This window comes from Elephantulus edwardii, unplaced genomic scaffold (genome assembly GCF_000299155.1).
Source record: "Elephantulus edwardii isolate Elephantulus edwardi_28Jun2011 unplaced genomic scaffold, EleEdw1.0 scaffold00226, whole genome shotgun sequence".
NCBI classification, from domain to species: domain Eukaryota; kingdom Metazoa; phylum Chordata; class Mammalia; order Macroscelidea; family Macroscelididae; genus Elephantulus; species Elephantulus edwardii.
The window spans coordinates 4,022,195-4,044,530 of NW_006399976.1; the positions used below are offsets into that span (position 1 = coordinate 4,022,195).

The following is a 22,336-nucleotide window of genomic DNA, read 5'->3' on the forward strand; positions in this document are numbered from 1 at the left end:
TTCTGTCACCAAGCCATATTTTCCAACTATTATTCATCCTTCACTGTTTCCAAATTTTGCATTCCATCTTGATTGAATGTTTGGCCAATTTCAGACAAAAACTTCGGTAAAAATTCTCAATTTGTTCCTCTTTGGCTCTAGATGTAGTAATTTTAACTGTCTTTCTCATATGTGCATGGATAATATCCTGTCACTCATAACATTGTATTTCAGGATAGAACTTGAAATTGACTTTTTGACTCTGTGAATGCAACAATATCTTCTGGTTTTCATTCCCAGCATAGTATACTATGTGATTATCTGATTCAAAGTGGCCAAAGCTGGTCCATCTCATCTAGTATCTCGAGATATGTTTTCCATTTCATTTTGAAGAATTTCCAGTTAATTTAATATGAAGATATGAAGATGAATGTGGCTTCAGGATCAGAGGGAGACTCATCAATCTCCTGTGTTATAAAGATAAGACAACCTTGCTTGCTAAAAGTGAGGAGGACTTGAGCACTTGTTGCAGAAGATCAAGGCATGCAGCCTTTACTATGGATTGCATCTCAATGTCAAGAAGACAAAGATTCTTACCACTGGACCCACAGGCAACATCATCATGGATAGAGAAAACACTGAAACAGTAAACAGCTTCATCTTGGGTCTACAATTAACACTCTTAGTAATCAGCAGTCCAGAAATCAGGACATGTTTTGCACTGGGAAAGTCTGCAGTCAGGGACCTCTTCAAATTATTGAGGAATAATGATGTCAGGTTGAGGACTAAAGTTCATCTGATTTAGGCCATGATCTTTATAATCAATTGCTGTGCATCTGAGAGCTGGACAATAAATAAGATGACAGAAGAAAAATTGATGTCTTTCAGCTGTGATGTTGAAGAAGAGCACTGAACATCTCATGGACTTGTCAAAAGAACAAACAAATATGTCTTGGAGAGGATGCAGCCAGAGTGGTCTTTGGAAGCAAGGATGATGAGGCTTCACCTCACCTACTTCAGGCATGTTGCTAGGAGCAGCAATTCCTTGTATAGGGACATGATGTTTGGAAGAGTAGAGGGTCGGTGAAGGAGGGGAAGACCCTCGACCAGGTAGATTGACTTGGTGACTGCTGCAATGGGCTTCAGCGTGTCAGGAAGTGTGAAGATGGCACAGGATAGCACAGGGTTCAGAGTTGCCGTTCATAGGGTCACTGTGAGACATACTCAAGTGGGTGGCACCTAACAACAACCTTGTAATGTGGCTTAAAGATCCAGAGGTGAGGATTTTTTGTTTTCTTGAGGTTGAGATGCAATCCATATTGAAGGTATAGTCTTTGATCCTCTGCAGTAAGTGCTTCAAGTCCTTGCTTTCAGCATGCAAAGTTGTATCATCTGTATTGTGCAGGTTGTTGATATGCCTTCCTCTGATCCTAATATCACATTCTTCTTCATAGAGTCCTGCTCCTGAACAGATTTGCTCAACATACAGATTGAATAAAAATGGAGAATGAATATAACTCTGGCGTACATTGTTCCTATGCCTTTGAGCCCTGATGTTGGAGAAGGGCACTGAACAGCCTATGGAATGCCAAAAACAAAACAAAACAAAACCCCAACTCCAAAACAAACAAATATGCCTTTGAGCTGTGGTGATGGAGAACATGGAACATCCCAAGGACTGTCAAAATAACAAAAAGATATTGCCTTGGAGAGGATGCAGCTGGAGTGCCCTTTGGAGGAAAGGATAATAAGGCCTTACCCCACATACTTTGGGCATGTTGTGAGGAGGTGCTATTCCTTGGAGAGGAATTGATGCTCAGAAAGGCAGAGGGTTGGTGAAGGAGAGAAAGACCCTCAACCAGGTAGATTGTGACTGTCACAATGGATTCTATTATACCAGGAAATGTGAGGATGGCACAGGATAGGACAGGGTTCACATCTGTTGTTCATGGGGTTGCTGTGGATCATACTCAACTCGAGGGGATCTAACAACAACACACCTTTCCTGATTTTAAACCATGCTAGCGATATTGTTGTTGTTAGGTGTTGTCAAGTCAAGTACAATGCATAGCGACTCTATGAACAAACAGATCTGAACCCTGTTCTATCCTGTGCCATCCTCACACTTCATGACACATTAGACCATTGTAGCAGTCACTGTGTCAGTGCACCTGGTTGAAGGTCTTCCTCTCCTTTGCCAACCCTCCACCCTTCCAAGCATCATGTCCGTATCCTCCTGGCAACACACCTGAAGTCTCATCATCCTTATCTCTGAAGAGCACTCTGGCTGCATCCTCTCCAAGGAAATACCTGTTTGTTCTTTGGACAGTCACCACAGTTCAAAGGCATCAATTTTTCTTCTGTTATCCCTATTCATTGTCCAGCTTCACATGTATAGCAAGTGATCAGAAAGACCATGGCCTGAATCAGATGCACTTTAGTCCTCAACCTCACATATTACTCCTCAATAACTTGGAGAGATCCCTTACTGCAGACTCCCAGTGCAATACATGTCCTGATTTCCTGACTGCTGATACCAAGGGTGTTAATTGTGGATCCAAGTAAGATGAAGTTGTTGACAGTTTCAGTCTTTTCTCCATCTTGATGTTGCCTGTAGGTCTAGTCATCAGAATCTTTGTTTTCTTGACACTGAGATGTAATCCAGAGTGAAGGCTGCATTCCTTGATCTTTTGCAACAAGTGTTCAAGTCCTCACTTTCAGCAAGCAAGGTTGTGTCATCTGCATAACACAGGTTATTGATGAGTCTCCCTGTGGTCCAGATGCCACATTCCTCCTTATAGAGTCCAGCATCTCTAATCATTACTCAGCATACAGACTGAATAGGTGTTAGAGAGAATACAACCCTGCCACACTCCCTTCTTAATTTTAAACTATATAAGTGTTCCCTTGCTCTGTTTGCACAACAGACTCTTGTTCTAGCTATAGGTTTTGCATGAGCATAATTAATTGCTCTGGGATTCATATTTTTCTCAATGTCAGCCACATCTTGTTATGATCCACACAGTCAAATGCCTTTACATAGTCAATAAAGCACAAATAGACATTCTTCTGATATTCCTTACTTTCAGACAGGATTCTTCTGACATCACCAGTGATATTTTTTTTTTTTCAACAGCCTCTTCAGAGAAGAATCTTGAACATACCTTGGACCACCAAGAAAACAAGGAAGTCTGTCTTGGAGAGGGTGAAACCAAGTTTTCCCTTGGATGCTATGGTGTTGAAGCTCTGTCTCACATAATTTGGGCACATGGACAGGAAGGATCAGTCCTTGGAGAGTGACATCATGTTTGGAAGGATGGAGGGACAGCACAGGAGAGGAAGACCTCAGATGGGTTGATAAAGTGACTGGGATAATAAGGGTAGGTGTGCTGGAGTCAGTGAGACTGGCTCAGAACAGGGCAGGATTCAGATCTATTGTACATAGGGTTGCTATGAGTTGCAGGCCATTCAATAGCACATAACAACAACATGGCTTATTCTAAATCCTGCTCTATATACTGCTGTAGTAATTTTTTTTTACCAACTTTTGTAAACAGTTTTTTATTGGGAAACATTTGGATATGCCCTTCACACCCCCAGGGAATGTCCATGCTAATCTTCTGGGGTGCCTTTTTGATTTTTTTCTTTTTCTTAGTGCTCTTGTTGACGGCCTCCTCAGGTCCACTGCTGATGGGCTCCTCCTTAGAAAGCTTCTTCTTTTTCTTTGGAACACTGTTTGCAACCTCTTCAGGGTCTTCTGGTTCCTCTCTGGAGGAAGATTTCTTCCTCTTTGGGACTTTTGCATTTACAGTTGGCTCAACAGACTCTTCAAAGTCACTGTTGACCAGTTCCTTGGACAGAGATTTCTTTTTCTTGGGTTTAGGGAGAGCAGAGCTGGACTGATCTTCCATTCCGTTCTCCTGTGGAGCCTCCTGGGGCTTTTTCTTTTTCTTCTTTTTGGGTTTTTCTTCAGTTTCTTCACATTCCTGATCTTCAAGAGTGCCATTGTTTTCTGAAGCCTCAAGTGCAAGCGCAGCCAGTTGTTTCTTCTCCTTCTTCAAGCGCTTCTTCTCCTTTTTCTCCAGCTTCTTGGTAATCTCAACAGCCACTTCTTCTGCCTGAACCATGGCTTCTTTCATGACGTCTAAGTTTTTCCGTGGAATCTCTCCAGTCTCATAGAAGGAGAGTCGCTCCTCAACTTGCTCACGAAACTTTTCCTCGAATACACTCGTAGGCACCTCGGAGAAGCAGTCAATTCGTGAGGCAATGCTGCATTTGTTTGCCAGGTATCGGGAGATGCGGCCTTTGTTCTTAGCAGCTGCTCGGCCAATGAAGGTGGAGTGGAAAATGAATGAGTCCATATTTGGGAGTGTTTCCTCTTGTCTTCAAAGCTCAGCTCTGAGAGACGGGGAAAGGCATTCGATGTCGTTGACCTGGAAGCTCGGTCCCTTTTTTGCTGGGCCCTGGGAATCACTCAGACACCAGGACGGGCCATGCTGTAGTCATTTTTGAAAGACTTTCAGCAGTAGTTTGTTTGCATGTGATATTAATGATGTTGTTGGACAGTTTCCACATTGTGTTGGATCACTTTTCTTGGGAATAAGAACAAATATGGATGTCTTCCAATCCATTGGCCAAGTAGCTGTCCTCCAAATATAATGGCATAGACTGATGGCCACATCCAGGTCTGCATCTTTAATTAAAACAAGTCATTGGGTATCTCATCGACCTCTGGGACCTTATTTTTTTGCCAATGCCTTCAATTGAGGCTTCTGCTCAAATGGTACTTCCTGAATTTTTTCAGTGTCAGTCCTTTTTGGTACAGTATTCCTTCCATCTTCTTTTGCTGCTTTATGGGTCATCAATATATTGCCCATAGCATCTTTCAAGATTGTGACTCAAAGTTTAAATTTGTTTTTCAGTTCTCTCAGCTTGAGAAATGCAGAGCAGGTTCTTCCATTTTTATTTTCCAATTCCAGCTCTCTGCATATTCTCTTATAATACTTTGCTTTCTCTTCTCAGCCTGCCCTCTGAAATCTTCTGGTCAGCTTTTTTTGCTTTGGCATGCTTTCCCTTTGTTTTGGCTTCTCGACACTCCAGTGCAATTTTTAGAGTCTCTTCTGATGCCTATTTCAGTTTTTTCTTTCTATTCTGTCTTTGTAATGACCCTTTGTTCTCTTTGTGGATAATATCCTTGATATCATTCCAGAATTCATCGGGTCTTTGATCATTGGTGTTCAATGCCTCAAAGCTCTTCCTAAGATTATCTTGAAATTTAGATGGAATTGATTCAGGATCCTATCTTGGTTCTCATAGACTAATTTTCATTTTCTTTAGATTCAATTTGAACTTTCACATGAGTAATTGATGGTCTCACCTAAAGTCCATCTGTGGCCTACTTCTGACTGCTGATACTGAGCTTCTCCAATGACTTCTCCCACAGATGCCATCAATCTGATTCCTATGCAGCCAATCAGGTGAGAATCCATATGTGAAATTGCTATTTTTGTCTTTTAAAAAAGGTATTTGCAATTAATAAGTCATTGAGAATACAAAATTTTATCATTCTATTTCCAGACTCATTTCTATCACCAAGCCCTTATTTTCCAAATACTATTCCTTCTTCAGTTAAGGCATTAGTATTTGCAGGACAGCAGTCTGGCCAATGGATTGGAAGAGGTCCATATTTGTTCCCATTCCCAAGAAAGGGGATCCAACAGAATGTGAAAACTTTAGAATAATATCAATATCACATGCAAGCAAAGTACAACTGAAGATCTTTCAAAAATGGTTAAAGCAAGACATAGCTAGGGAACTGTCAGGTCAGAAGTTGAAGCAGGATTTAGAAGAGGTTATTACACCAGGGATGTCGTTGCTGATGTCAGATGGATCCTGGCTGAAAAGAAATACCAGAATATGTATTTGTGTTTTATTTTGTGAAGGAAATAGAAAGGGTCTTGTGTGAAAAACAATGTCTTTGAACTTTATAAAGAATCAGTGTGTATATTAAAAAGAATATTTATCTGTGCTTTATTGACATGCTAAGGCATTTGACTATGTGGATTATGACAAATTATGGTTAACATTGAAAAGAATTGAAATCCCAGAGCATTTAATTGTGCTCATGTGAAACCTATACCTAGTCTAGGAGGCAGTTGTGCAAAACAGAATGAGGGAGCCCTACATAGTTTGAAATTAGGAAGGGACTGTTTCAGGGTTGTATTTTTTTCTCTCCATACCTATTCAACCTGTATGTTGAGCAGATAATTCAAGAAGCCATACTCTATGAAGGGGAATGTGGTATCGGGATCAGAGGGAGACTCATCACTAACCTGCATTATGCAGATGACACAAGTTTTCTTGCTGAAAGTGATAAGGATTTGATGCACTTGTTGAAGAGGATCAAAGAAAACAGTCTTCTATATGGATTGCATTTCAGTATCAAGAAGACAAAGATTCTTACCACTGGGGAGATTAGCAACATCATGAGATTGTTATGTACCGTCGAGATGGAACTGGTACATAGCTGATCCTCCAGTGGGTTTCCAGAGGCAGTTAATCACACAAGAGGAGATTGTCCATCCTTTTTCTGCAGAGCAGCTGGTGGATTCAAACTATGTGCCTTCAGGATTGCAGCGCAGCTTCTTACCACTAGGCCATCAGAGCTCCCTAATATCATTATAGATGGAGAAAACTCTTAACAACTTCATTTTACTTGGATCCACAATTAACACCCTTTGTACCAGCAGTCGGGAAATCAAGACGTGTATTGCACTGGGAAAGTCTGCAGTTAGGGACTTCCCCAAATTATTGAAACGTAATGATGTCAGTTTGAGAACCAAAGCCATGGTCTTTCTCCTCACTTGCTATGTATCTGAGAGCTGGACAATGACTAAAGATAACAGAAGAACTGATGCTGTTGAACTGTGATGTTGGAGAAGAGCACTGAACATCCCATTGACTGCCAAAAAAACAAACAAATGGTATCTTGGAGACAGTGCAGCCAGAGTGCTCTTTGGAAGCAAAGAATTGGGCTTTGTCTCATATGCTTTGGACATGTTGCTAAGAGGTGCTATTCCTTGGAGACAGACATGATGCTCAGAAAGGTAGAGGGTCGGCGGAAGTTAGCATAAGACTCTCAACCAGGTGGATTTACATGGTGACTGCTGCAATGGGCTCTAACCTGTCATGAAGTGTGAAGATGGCACAGGATAAAACAGGGTTTAGATCATAGTGTTGCTGTGGGTTATACTCTACTCAATGGCACCTAACAACAACAACATGCTTAGGGTTTGGCCTGTAACATTATTTATAGCAAGCTGAGATGGAGGAACCTCATAACACCAAGAAACAATGCCCAGAGTAGACTGCATTTTTGGTCTCAGGTCCCTGCTTGAGCAAGTTCCCAGATCAGAAAAGCCAAGACACGTGCATACATAAAAGAAAATGGCCAGAAATCTAGAAGGAAGCAAGCACTTTCACAATGATTGCAGAGAATGTGTTCTTTCCTCACCCTCATTTGGACTTCAAGGCTCTCATGTGTAAAAGAAGAAATTTTTTAATGCATCCTCTTATAGTACCTGTTGTGTTGTAACCTAACCCTAACCCTCCACCAACTTACTATTGTGGGCTTTGCGGAGAGACCTGTAAAGAAAAACAAAACTCCCCGATTAAACTGTATATGGAATGGAGTATTATTTTCCCCACTGATTACTAGTTATACCAGAAACCCCTGTACCTTTAGAAGGAAGGAACTTGTTATCAAGAGCTGCTTCAGAGGGCATTAAGGAGTGGTGACTCTGCCAGTGAACCTCGATATACATTCCCAGAGTTAAAGAATGTAGATACAGCTACTTGGGCGGATGGTCAGCCTTTAACAGCTAAAAGAGTTTCACCTGTAAAAATAGCATTAAATCACCAAGTAAGAAATTCATATGGCAAACAAACACATGGAAAAATGTTCAAAATCCCTTGCTATCAGAGAGATGCAAATTCAAACAACTATGAGATAATCATCTCACACCAGCAACAATAGCGAAGTCGAATAGAGAAGCAATCAAAAAATGCTGGTGAGGTTGTGGAGATATTTGAATCCTATTCACTGCTGGTAGGACTGCAAAATAGTTCAACCACCATGGAAGGCAGTTAGGCACTTTCTCAAAAAGTTGGAAATAGAAATACCATTTGACCCAGCAATTGCACTGCTGGGAATGTACACTGAAGAAGCCAGACCACCATCCAAACAGATGTATGTACACCCGTGTTTATTGCTGCTTTATTCACAATAGCAAAGAGATGGAAATATCTCAAGTGCCTATCCACAAATGAATGGATACAAAAACTATAGGGTGTGTGTGTGTGTGTATTCCTCACACAATGAAATACTATGCTATTGTTGTTATGTGCCATTGAGTCCCTTGCGACTCATAGCGACCCTATGTACAAGAGCCGTAAACGCCATTCTATCCTATGCCAACCTCACTGTCTCAAAACACATTCATTCCCACCACTCCACTCACAGGCTTCCTCTCCTGTGCTGTCCCTCCACTCTCCCCAACATGATGTCCCTCTCCAAGGACCAGTCCCTCCTTGCAACATACCCAAAGTATGTCAAATGAAGCTTCAGAATCCTTGACTCTAGGGGACATTTTGGCTTCACCCTCTCCAGGACAAACCTGTTTGATCTCCTAGCAGTCTATGTTATATTCAACACTCTTCTCCAGCACCACAACTTAAAGGCATCAATTCTCTTTCTATCATCCCTAGTCACTGTCCAACTCGCTGATGCATAGCATGTAATTGCAAAGATTATAGCCTGGATCAGGTGCACCTTAGTCTCCAGCCTGACATCGTTGTTCTTCAGTACTCTTGAGCAGTTCCTCACAGCTGACTTTCCCAATGCAATTCATCTCCTGATTTCCTGGCTGCTGTTACCAAGAGTGTTGACTTAAATGAAAACTGTTAACTATCTCAATCTCTTCACCATCCATACTGATGCTGCAAATTGGCCCAGTGGTTAGAATCTTTGTTTTCTTGATATTGAGCTTCAATCCATATTGAAGACTACAGTCCTTGACCTTCTGCAGCAAGCGTTTCAGGTCCTCCTCAGTTTCAGCAAGCAGGGTTGTGTCATCTGCATAACACAGGTTGTTGATGATTCTTCCACCAATCCTGATGCCACATTCCTCCTCATACAGCCCAGCGTCTCGGATGATCTGTTCTGCATACTGATTGAAAAGGTATGGAGACAAAATACATCCCTGACGGACCCCTTTCTTGATTTTGAACCATCCTGCTCTGTTCTGACAACTGCCTCTTGGTCCAAGTATAGGTTTCGCATTAGCACAAGAAAATGTTCTGGGATTCCCATTTTTCTCAGAGTCAGCCATAGCTTGTTGTGATCCACACAGTCAAAAGCCTTTGCATAGTTAATGAAGCACAGATAGACATTCTTCTGGTATTCTCTGATTTCTGCCAAGATCCATCTTACATTTGCTATAACATCCCTAGTACCACGACCTCTTCTAAATCCAGCCTGCAGCACTGAAAAATTATGAACTCGTAAAAGATTACACAATATGGGCCACCCTGGAGGACATTATGCTGAGTGAAATGCCAATATAAGAAGGACAAATACTGCATAACACCGCTGTTATGAAGCAGGACTGACATGAGGAATTGGGAGGAGAACAGTAAAAGAGTTGATAGATAATGAACACTGTATTGGAACAGATGAAGGAGAGAATTGTTTAAAATGAAAAAAGAATATATGATAAGTTATTATATGTAAGACAGGAGTCCAGAATAAGAAGCACATTACGAAGAGAACTGGGGAAGGAGAAAGGAAAAGGGAAGAGGAAACAAGGAGGAAATGTGCAACAATGAAAAATATTAAAATTTTAAAACTCAACACAATATTAAAAAGATGGGGCTGTACCAGGGCTGTGTAATATGGACCCAAAATTTCCTGATAAAGTAGTTCTTAAATTCCTCTCCTTCCTAAAAATGTACAGAGTTTGCCCCAGGCTTCCCAAGTGAACAAGCAATGAAATACCCTTGCAGAACGATACACTATGTATGGAAAGTGATGTGTCTGAAGATATGAACCTTCTGCCACTACCATGATGAAGAGCTGGGCATGAAGACAACCCTACCTCTTAGGCATTTTGCATTCACTTTGGATTCAGACTATACTGTCAAGTTGTGGAATTGTCAGGATATGGCATCCTATTATTAATAGAGGTGAACCTCTCTTTTTTCGGCTTCCTCCACTAAGAATTGTGTCTGAAGAAGTCTTGAGAGCTAAATCTCTATACACTGGAAATGGCTTATCTAGGCTCACTAATCTTAATGTGCATTCTAAGTACAAGTGTGTTAGGTTTAAATGTCATGGCAACGGGGCATCCAAGTAGTGGCCGGCGCTTTTGCTCCTGTTTTAAGCCATCAGAGTAGTTGTGAAAAGTGTTGACAGTTTATGACAGCCTTTATAAAGAGACTGTGGGAAAGTAGTGATTGGACTCCCCTAGATCCATATCCTGGATGTCATGGCCTAAGCAATGAGTGAGAAAAGTGGGCCTTTAGAAATTCAACAAAACCAGAAAGTGGGATTTGCTGAGGGCTCCGAGAAGCTATACACACTGCAGTAGCCATGACATTTAAACCTAACACACTTGTACTTAGAATGCACATTAAGATTAGTGAGCCTAGATAAGCCATTTCCAGTGTATAGAGTTTTAGCTCTCAAGACTTCTTCAGACACAATTCTTAGTGGAGGAAGCCGAAAAAAAAAGAGAGGTTCACCTCTATTAATAATAGGTATTGTTTTGCTGGTCACTGTCTTAGCCGGACTAACAGCAGGTGTAATTTACGACATGCATACTATAAAAAAATGTGTCGATCTTGGTGGAGAATATAGCTGAAGACACAGAAGAGGCATTGGAAGTCCTGCAAATGTCCCTCGATTCTCTGGCACATCAAGTAATGGATCACCACACAGCCCTAGACTTTCTGTTAGCCCAAAAGGGAGGTGTGTGCCCCCAGTAGACACATACTGTTGTTTTTATGTAAGCATCTCAGGATTAGTAGAGATTCTTGCACAGGCTTTATTATAAAGGGTAGAATTCCCAAGGTAAGTCTCTGACAAAAAAGTAATTGGAAATATATGGGAAGAAATTAAAAGTTTGCTACCATCTATGGCCTGGATTCTTTCTCTTGTAGGATCATTAATCATTGAAGTACTTTTACTAGTTTTTACCATATATTTTAAACTTGTGAATTTTGTTTTCTCTACACTGCAGGTTCAGAACAAGATAATGATCCCAAAACCTGTCCCACTTACCTACCAGGCAGCAGTCCCCTTTAGGGACAGAGAAAGAGGTTTAGCTCTAAAACAGTCAGTGGGCCTACTCTCAATATAGGCCAGAAAGACCTCGCTCCCATCGAGTTCCCTGAAGAATCAGAGCCAAATACCTCTCAGGAGGGTTTGCCAAGGGCTAGAATTCCTTCCTTTACTTTCTCTCCTTCCTTCCTCCCTCCCTCCCTCCTTTTCTCCTTCCTTCCTCCCTTTTTTTCTCTCTCCTTCCTTCTCTCCCTCCCTCCTTCCTTCCTTCCTTCCTTCCTTCCTTCCTTCCTTCCTTCCTTCCTTCTTTCTTTCTCTCTTTCCCACTCACAGAGGGCAGTTACACCTTGCTCAGCTCCACAATCAACACTCTTGGCACCAGCAGTCAGGAAACCAAAAGATGAATTGCACTGGGAAAATCCTCAGGTAGGGACCTCTCCAGAGTACTGAGAAGCAACCATGTCAGTATAAAGACTAAGGTACACCTGATCCAGGCGATGGTCTTCACAATTGCTTTCTATGCATCAGAGAGCTGGATAAATGACTAAGGATGACAGAAGAAGAATCTATGCCTTTGAGTTGTGGTGCTGGAGATAAGCATCAAACATACCATGGACAGCCAAGAAAACAACAGGTCTGTCTTGAAGAGGGTGAAACCAAGTTTCTCCTTGGAGGCTAGGATTGCGAGGCTCCATCTGACATACTTTGGGCACGAGTCCAGGAGGGACCAGTCTTTGGAAAAGGACTTCATGGTCGGAATGGTGGAGGGACAACGCAGGAGAGGAAGAGCCCGATGAGATGGAACGATACAGTAACTGGGGCAAATGCGGGTAGGTGTGACTGGCTCAAGACAAGGCAGGCTTCAGAGTTGTTGTACCTAGGGTCGCTGTGAGTCGCCAGCGAGTTGACTGCACACTCTCATAAGAGAAGACTAAAAGCAAAATTTCTCAGAGGAAATAGTAAGGGAAGTTAAAAATAAGACACATCATGGCGAAAAAGTCCCTTCTGGAATGCAGGGATCCAAACCCTAACCAATCCCGTCTCTCTCTTTGCGTCCACACCTAACTTTCCAGGGGTGTTTCCCTCTCCTTTCTGTCCTAATCCCTTTAACTCTTTCCCACGGCCTATCTACTTTACATCAACCATGTCTCCTTTGCATTACCTTCGTAAACTTAATAAGTTTTACTGAATTATCATTGTGTACGTCTGTTCACTTATGTGCAGTCCCCTTATCGAATGGTGGGCACTCTAGTTCACTTTCAGTTGCACGTGGGAGACTTCTATTCTTCTTCTCCGAACCCTAAGAGATTCTAGTGGATCCTTAGCAAAGCAGAAACCCAGGGCGAAGGTTGGCATGGCGCAGGTTGCGAGCTCCAGGGACCCGAGGGGCGGGGCGGCGTAGACCTGTTACGTCACCGCGCACATCAGGGTTTAAAGGGCAGGGAGCGCAGCTCCCCTGGTCACGTGCTCTTGCTTAGCTCTCCCAGCCAATGAGAGCTCACACACAGGCCGAGACCTCTGCTCAGAGGCGGAGGCCCCTAAGGTGTGTGCGGGGCTGTGACAGCGACGGGCGGAGGATGGCGGACAGCGCAGCCCTGAGCCGGGTGAGCACCGAACACAGTGCGCGGGGGGGATCCGGGTGTCCAGGTGCGCCCGCCCGCTGGGCACAGGCCGCTCCTCCCTGGCGATGACCTGGCGGGGATGGCGAGACCCATGACCAGAGAGCGGCCTTGTTGAGTGCCCTTCTCCTTCTGGCGCTGGGCGGGCGGGGATGATGGGACCCTGGACTCGAGTGACCTCCCTGTGAAGGGCCTGGTTCTGGCTCCTTTGCGTGATTCTAGGACAGATCCCAGTCTAGAGTCACCTCCTCTACTCAGGACCTGTGCATTTTTGGGTGGAGACAGAAGAACCCTTTGTGGAAGGACAGGAGGCAGCGCGGGGAGGGTCATGGGCACAGCAGGTGTGGAGCGCAGTGAATTGCTGGCTGCCCAGTTTTCACCTTTAGTGTTTGCACGGTTTTCCTGGTGAACCCCTGGAATTATATCTACAATCCGAATATGAAATTTAGCTCATCTCTGTTTTGTTGAACATACCATGGACCACCAAGAAAACAAATAAGTCTATCTGTCTTGGAGAGGGTGAAATCAAGTTTCTCCTTGGAGGCTAGGATTGTGAAGCTCCATCTCACATACTTTAGGCATGTAGCCTTGTGTCCATGGAAAAGGACATCATGCTTGGAAGGGTGGAGGGACAGCACAGGAAAGGAAGACTCCGATGAGATGTATTGATACAGTAACTAGGGCAATGGGGATAGGTGTGTCGGAATCATTGAGACTGGGGCAGGACAAGGTTGCTATGAGTCGCAGGCGACTTGAAGGAATATAACAGCAGCAACAACAAGGTTACTAAATATTTTGCTCAATTCTTTGGCTGCCGTTTCTCCCTAAAGCCAAGCTTCCCCCGCCTGCCAGAGAACAGAACAAACCAATCCTGGAGATAAGGACTGGAGTGACAACGCAGAAGTGATATGTCAGCATATAGGGAGTAGGGATAAAGGAAAGTTTAGGGGAGATCTTTAAAGGCGAGATTCAGAGGATGGGAAGGCTGTTCTGTTTATTCAGCACTAAAGAAGGAGAACGGAAGAGGCGAGATGGTGCAAATCAGTAGGCTCATGCAGTTGGCCTCCAAGGTGATGTCTTTGGGCTTAGTTGTTGAGTCTTCAGGACATGTGTTTGAGGTTTTCTTCTTTGAAGAATATGTCTCTGTGGTTAGTGAAAGGTCCAAACTCACTAAGACTGTGCAGAAGCAACACTAGCCTAGTGTATAGCAAATACACTTTATTTAAAATGCACACTTTGATGAAAATGGGCTGAGGCTCAATTAGAGTCAGCCTGGAACAAAGAGAAGTTGTTATGTGTCATCAAGCCTCCTGTGACTCATAGCAACCCTATGCATAATCACCCTGAACCACACCCTGTCCTGAGCCAATCTCACAGTCTCCAACACATCTACACCCATTACCCCAGTTATATATCAATCCATCTTCTCTTGAGTTCTTCCTGTCCTGCACTGTCCCTCCACCCTTCCAGGTATGATGACTTTCAAGGACTGGTCCCTCCTGGCCACAGGCCCTAAGTATGTGAGACAGAGCTTCAAGATCTTTGCCAACAAATAACAGCCTGATTTCATCCTCTCCAGGACAAACTTGTTCCTTTGTTTGGCGGTTCATGGTGTATTCAGTGCTCTTCTCTAGCACCACCACTCAAAGGCATTGATTCTTCTTCTGTCATCCTTAGTCATTGTCTAGCTCTCTGATGCATAGCAAGTATTTCCGAAGACCATGGCCTGGGTCAGACACACCTCAGTCTCTAGACTGACATTATTTCTCTTTAGCAATTTGGATAGCTCCGTAACAGCAGATTTCCCTAATGCATTTAATCTTTTGATTTCCTGACTACTGGTGCCAAGAGTGTTGATTGTAGATCTGAGTAAGTTGAACTTGTTAACAGCCCTGATCTCTTCTCGATCATTCATGGTACTGCCATGTGGCGAGTGGTGAGAATCTTGTTAAGCTTCAGTCCATGTTGAAGAGTACCATCCTTGACCTTATGCAAGGGTATTTATTCCTTCTATGTTGGCCCATTGGGGTTCAAGAGTCTGGGGCCATTTTCCATTATTTCAGCACTGCCTGTTTTAGCTCCTGCAGTGGGTCATAAAACTATGCTTAGGGGTAACCATTAATCAGTTTACTTACTATTTGCTGGAACACAGGGATGTGTTTGGGGAGAGTCAGAAGGTCAGCACAATGGAATCACTTCAGTTTCAAACTTACATTCCCAACTTAAAGAAAGGGGGGAAGGGGCAAAGAGCTTCTAAAAACTACTTCCTACTGAAGTGGGAAGTAGCTTCTTCACAATTAAAGGCCTTTTTGTCTCTTGAGACTAGCTTCTTTTTTCATTCTCTTGCCCTCAACTCTTTTTTCTATCTAACATAAGGTTCCCTGACTGGGAATCAACCTGACTGGGAAGAATACCTAATCATAGGCCAAAACCTCCTCTCCACTTCTCCACAAATGGCCAAGACTGCTTCTGTGATATTTCTCTCCTTTCAATTGTCCTACTGGTTCCAAAGGCTGAAGAGGTCATGGTCACCCCCTGAGGCACCCAGGGACTGATCAGTCCCTTTTTTGTTATCCCTCTCCCTCCTCTCAGGCCTCTTGACACCTGATGAGAGGACAGTTTCTCAGCTGTCAGAAGGATCTTTCTGCTTAGCAAGTTTCTGGCAGTTGGAGACGTCCAATTATGCCCTGGTTTTATTTTACCCCAATATGGAGGCAGGACTCATTCCAGGGACTGTTCTTTCTTCTGCCTCCTCTAAAACTTGCACACCGTAGGCATTACGTCTAAGTTAAAGCATTCTCAAATTTAGTACCCTAAGTTTAGTTTGTTCAATCCAGCTGCCCTTCAGAACATAGGTACTGAAATGGCAAATGGTCAGAGATTTCCTATACTCAAACTTTCTTTATTTTTCACTTTCACTTTTCTCTCTCTCATCTCTCTCTCTCTCCTTATCCAACTTAGCTTTTAAATTCATGACTAACCTACCAGTTAAAAAAAATCTTGAAAAAAAATTTCTGCAACTAAAACATCACCTTCCTTTTCCAACCCTAACCTGCAGATCAAACATCATCTCTCTCCTTTTCTGATCCCACCAGGTAGATAATCCCCATACCTCTTCCCCCAGCCTCTAGACCAAACCACACAGACAAACCAACCAAACTCCTCTGACCCTCTCCTCCCTCCTCCGAGTCCCCCCCATTCCAGCACATTATCCTCTATCAAACTTCAGCCAATCAATTCCTAAAAATAGAAAATCTGTCCAGCAACAAAAACCCTTTCTTCACTCTTTTGCCAACCCCATTTTTAATCTTTTCAAGGTAAATTCTGAAACACAGTAAAGTCATAAAAATCTTAAAAAAAAAACCCAGTAAAAAAATTATCACTTTTACATTTTTCTAACTCATTCTCTGTACTGATAAGCTAATACCTCCTCTCAGTAAAAAAAATAATTTAAAAATTTAATCCCTTTGCTTTGCTACCTAATTAGTTTTACCTGTTTCATTTTGCACTCTTTCAAACTTTCTGTAAATATTATACAAGGTTGTAAATAAATTTAATTTTGTTTATGGGAAAACAAACAGGTTCATCCTGGAAAGAGTTAAACCGGGTGGCTCCTTGAAGGAAAGGGTTCTGAGGCTCCATCTAACATACTTTGGACATGTTGTAAGGAGGAACCGGTCCTTGGAGAGGGACATCATGCTTGGTAGGGTGGAGGGCCAGAGCAGGAGGGGAAGGCCCTCAATGAGATGGATTGATTCAGTGACTGAGGTAATCGGGATGGGTGTATCGGAGACAATGCGATTGGCACAGGACAGAGCAGAGTTTAGGGTTGTTATACCTAGGGTTGCTATGAGTCCCAAGCTCATAACAACGGCACATAACAACAACAATAGTAGTTAAGGTAAAGTAAAATTTAATAGTTAGTGTTTCTTCTCTATCTAGCACAGATCTTCTGTATAATAATAAATATGTTTGTTATAGTTTTTGATGCTTATTCTGTTAATAGTTAATTTGTTTCAGGCAATTTTAGCTGCTATCTCTTACATTCCACCCCAATTTTCCACAAACCAGCAAATCCTCTCCCTCTTATATATGTAGATAATTTTTTGTTTTAATTAAAACAGGTCTAAAAATTTTATTTTGTATCCTTTTTCTTAAAGTATTTCCTACCCCCCTTAGATTTCCAGCCAGAATTCAGAATGGAAAAATTTTTGCAAACTTATCTTTTTTTCCTTTTTGTTTTAAGTTTAATATAGCAATAGTTTATAGCTCATGAACTATACACATTTTAAAACTATCAGTTAAAACAGAACTGGAGTTAAAACATAGCGGTTAGAAATTACATACAAACTTGCCTCATAAAAAAATATTAAAGTAGAATCAGTAAACTTCTCTAAATTAACACAAAGTAAAGAGAACCCTGCAACTTTTAAAGTTGACTAACTTAGACCCTAAATTTCCTAAAGATTTCCATTTCATCAATAAATCTGCCGCTGATATTACAGCAAACTTCATGAAAAGGTGTTAAGCCCCCGGTATGATTCAAACAAATTTTAACTGTTGCTATTTCAGTATTCAACAGTAGCAACTTAGAAGAGGAAGGACTAGCTAAAAGCCAAATTTCTTACAACTGCTATTGCAAAATATTTAAAAAATCACAGTCCAGCAGATGTGCCCCCAAACGCTAGTCCCAAGGCTTTAACATCCACGTAAGCCATAACTGTCAAAAGATGCTGCAAGAGAGTGAAAGGGCAGAAGCCTCTTCCACTTGCTTTTAGTGCAGTCCCCATAAACACTGGTTCAGCAATGCCTCAAGCATTGGTAGCAGAAAAGCAGTCAGGCTGACAGGGTCCTAGCTCCCTCAGGGGTTTTACAAGTGACCAACATAGCATCACTTTAAGCCTGAAGAAGCCTTAAGTATACATGGGCGTTGCTGGTAAAAATAGTGAATTTCTTCTCGACACTAGTAGGTGCCATTTTGTCTTAAGATTTTAGTAACCTTCTTTTCTTCTGCCAACTTACTATTGCAGACATTAAGAAAAATCTGTAAAAAAATATCAAACTCCTCTGTTAAACTGTATATAAAGTATTAATTCCCATTAATTTATAGTTATATCTAAATTCGCTGTATTTCTTTTTAAAAAAATTTGTTGTCAAAAGTAAATGCTAAAGTTCTTTTCACCCCAATGCTTCCAATAATATATTTTTTCTTTTAAGTTTTATTTTGTGTGTGTGTGTGTGTGTGTGTGTACTGTCAAATGGGATCTGACTGGTACAGGAGGAGATTGCCTCTCTTTCTCCAGTAGAGCATCTGGTGGATTTGAACCGTGTGCCTCTGGGATTGCACGGCGGCTTCTTGCCACTAGGCCACGAGAGCTCCCCCAATAATATTTTTTTAAAAAAGTAACTCAGTGCTATTAAGCTTGAATATGCCCCCAAATTAAAAAGTAGATAGCCATCATTAAATAATTAAAAGAAAAAATAATAATCTTTAAAAACCTTCTTTTTTTAAAAAATAAAATTTTAATTGTCATTTTAATGAATGTTTATAGATTAAGTTTGCACTCATTCATTGTTGCACATTTTGCCCCCTCTTCCTCCCTTCCCCTTCCCCCTGTTGATTTTTTAAAAATTATTCATTCATTGTTTCACAATTACCTACCTCCCACTTTCCCCCAGTCCTCTTTATGTATTTCTTTTTCTGAGCTTTTATTGAACATTTAATGCCTAATCATACATTCCTTTTGAATAGTTCTTTTCTTTATCTGTTCCAATGCAATGGTCATTGTCTATCCACTCTTGTTCTGTTCTCCTCCCAACCCTCCCATCCCCTCTACCCCCCCACCTCCCTATGTCAGACCTGAATTATTAAAGTGATACTATGAAGCATTTTTCCTTTTGTGACTAGAATATTTCACTGAGCATTATGTCCTCCAGGTCCCCCATGTTGAATAGTGTTTTACAAGTTCTTTTTCAGTAATGCCTAGTATTCCATTGTATAAATACACCATTGTATAAATACACCTTATAACACTCCCATCTTATCAGCCCAAAAGCCAAAAAATAAAAATTAATCCAAAACTTTTAAGACCTATCAATAAAAATACACTTCTTCTACATCCAGTACTACCCAATCCCTTCACCTAAGTACCCCCAAAGGTAACTATTTCTCAGTATTAAATGATATAATCTTTATTATATCTCTCCACTCTTACTCTCATTCTTTATTTGCTTTTAAGTAAACTAATCCAGAAAAAATAAGAACCACTCAGTATATATAGTTAAGCAGAAATAGAACAGTAGTACTAAGTTCTTTCAGAAAGAGAATAGTGTAGTTTTGTTTTAAAGTAGTTGTGAGGTAAAAAAAGGCCACAGAGAAGCAAATGAAGTAAAACAAAGGAATTTATTATCACCTCTCAGACGAAGTTCTGAAGCCCCAGGCCAGCGGGAGGCAGTGGAAATGGGAAGTAGTGTGCAGGAAAGCTACAACAAAGGTTTTATATACATAGGGTCGGGGGAGGTAAGTTGATCTATTGAGTGATCAGGTCTCTGTAGATGACACTAATTGGATGCCTTCTGCCCATTCCCATGTAAGGAGCTACTTAGGGCCCTTAGGTGGGTTGTGTCACAGCTAACAGGTAGGATGTGGCCGGTGGTCATGCTCTCTTCTGATTAGCTGTAGCTGTCTTAGACCAGACTGATTGGAATGTCTCCCAAGAGGTGCGTCAGCGTAGAATGTTGCCCAGCTTCCAGGTGGCCATTTCAGTATTCTGATTTCATCAGAATTTGAAAGCCTAGAAATTTGTAAGTTGTAAAAGTATAAAGGAAAGTAAATGTTGTTAGAAAAATAAATAGTAAAATGTTTTATATAATCTTTAGTTAAAAAAATAAAAATATTTTAGCTAAGTTTTATTAAACTCAGTCTAATAGTTATGCTGTCGCTGATTACCCTGTTGTCTATTAAAGTAGTTCCTCAACAAATATCCAAATTGTCAGCATATGATATCTGTTCTTCAAACTCATACAAAAATAAGTTAGCTTCTAAAGCATGTCATAAGCTTTATATAAAAGTTTTAAAAAGTTACACAAGTCTGTAGTAGCCAAAACACATTTAAACCTAACCCAAATGCACTTAAAATACTAAAAATAGTAACCCCAGAAAAACCAATTCCAGTGTATAGAAATCTAACTCTCAAGAAATTATTTAAATACAATTAAAACAAAGCTTCTACCCCTCCCCAAGACCCCATTATCAGGCCTATTGTTTAAGGCCTTACCCAACTGTGTCCATCTTGATCTTTTTCTCCTTAAGAAATTCTCCTACAATCATACTCCTCCTGTAAAGTTCTTGTCCAGATCCTTTGACCCTTTCTCACCAACTCATACTTAACAACTACAAAAGAAACCCCCAAAAACACCCCTCCCCCAGAAAAACCCCCAACCAAACCAGGGAGCTCTGGTGGCTTAGTGGCAAGAAGCTGCATTGCAATCTTAGAGGCTCATGGTTCAAATCCATCAGATGCTCTACTGGAGAACAAGGAATAATCTCCTCCTGTACCAGTCAGATCCACTTTGACGGTACACACACACACACACACACACACATTAAAATAAAATAAAAAATGTAAACCACTCCCCCCTAGAAAAAAAGCAAACCTATGAAGAGCCTCCATTACCCCAATCTACTCATATACCAAACTCTTTTATCCATCTTAACATCAAACCAAACCTAACCCAGACTCATTCTGCCTTCTACTCAGGGAGAAGCCCAGATCCCTCTCTTCCATTACTTAATAGAAACTCCCCACAATATCAAAATTAGCTCTGCGTTCTGTTACAAACTGCCCCATTTGTCCATCTCTTTCTAAATCACCCAACTGCAAAGTATTTAGCTTACAAACTGGAAGTCAGTGCAGACCAGGTTCAGCATCTCTCCAAAGTCAACTTCTAAAGATGCCTAAAGGCAAGAAGCAGTCTGTTCTTCTTTGCCCGTGGACACAGCATCTCCTCCTGCCTGCTGAGCAAGCCAACTCCAGACTAATGCCTATCCTTCTAATCCAGCCCCTCAAACACAAACAAACCATAATAGTACACCTCCCTTTAGTGTCCAGCCTGGGAATCATAACAGGAATAGCCACTGGCACTATAGACCTAGGCATCCCTCTAGAAAAATTCCAGGATCTCTCAAAAGCTCTCCAAGAGTCACTAGACAGTATTGCTGTTCAGTTAATTGCAGTCCAAGTTCAGATTGACTGCCTCAATGTAGTTGTATTACAAAACATAAGAAGACTTAATCTGTTAACTATAAAAAAAAAGGATGTCTCTGCCTATTTCTAGAAGACTGTTGTTTCTGCAAATTAAAGCCCTAAAAAGACAGTCAGGGACCTAGTGGCAACCAGGAATTTCCCCTTAACTACTCTCCATCCTAACTCACTTTCTAGTCATTCTTCCTTTTCATAACTCTTGCTCTTTGTCTTATCTCTTTCAGAAATTTTTAAAATTTTTTTTAAATTTTGTTTTATTATTTTTTGTGCATGTACCATCAAATCAGATCTGACTGGTACAGGAGGAAATTGTCCCTCCTTCTCCGGCAGAGCATTTGGTGGATTTGAACCGTGTACCTTTCGGATTGCAGTACAGCTTCTTGCCACTAGGCCACCAGAGCTCCCCTAGAAATTTTTTTTTTAAATTTTTCTTTTCCCCTAGAAATTTTTAATAAACCATCTCACTGCCATCTCTCGAGCAATTGCCCTAGTACATGTGGAAATGATACTCCTCCTTCAGACCTTATAGAAAACCCACACCAGCTCCCCAGCGTCACCCCAATTCAGCAGGAAATAGCTTGAGATAACACCACCCCTAATCATATCCCATTAGGGTCTGGAATGGACCAGACCAGGCAATGGATCTTGAGAAGGCTCTAGGCTTACTAAAAAAATCCCATCCCCAAGTTAATTAACAACCCCCAATTCCAAGCAAAATACCATCTTCCCTAGTTCTCCCTAAAACCCCTATAAAAAGAAACCACCTTTAATTGCCCTTATGCCGTTTTGATCTGCTCAGCTTGTGGTCACTTGGTGTCCCTCTCAGACTATGCAATAAAGGCTTGTTCTTGGGACCAGCTTCTTTCTTTCTCTCTCTTGCCCTCAACTTTTTTTTTTCTATCTAGCAACAAACCTAGAGTTGCTATAATCAAGGATGCTTTAGGCAGAATATTAAATGATCCAGGAAGTATTAAAAGAAGATTGAAGTCATTGTATCAAAAGGAATTGGCAGATATAGAAGAATTTAATGAAATAACATATGACCAAGAGCCTATTGTGATGAAGGAAGAAGTTCAAACTGCTTTGAAGGAAATAGCAAAAAATAAGGCCCCAGGAATAGATGGTATACCAATTGA

At 41.4% G+C, this 22,336-nt stretch overlaps 2 protein-coding genes across 2 annotated transcripts in view; one reads left to right on the plus strand and one right to left on the minus strand.

Annotated features, from left to right (window-relative positions):
• The window catches only part of LOC102843204 (stress response protein nst1-like), a 58,141-nt gene extending 54,023 nt beyond the window's left edge, over nt 1–4,118 (minus strand). Inside the window, exon 1 of the mRNA XM_006898349.1 lies at nt 3,521–4,118. Coding sequence (XP_006898411.1) covers nt 3,521–4,118 — 598 coding nt within the window. The remainder of the gene's footprint in view (nt 1–3,520) is intronic.
• Nucleotides 4,119–12,894: 8,776 nt separating this feature from the next.
• Nucleotides 12,895–22,336, plus strand: part of LOC102843611 (zinc finger protein ZnFP12-like) — a 21,562-nt gene continuing 12,120 nt past the window's right edge. Inside the window, exon 1 of the mRNA XM_006898350.1 lies at nt 12,895–12,921. Coding sequence (XP_006898412.1) covers nt 12,895–12,921 — 27 coding nt within the window. The remainder of the gene's footprint in view (nt 12,922–22,336) is intronic.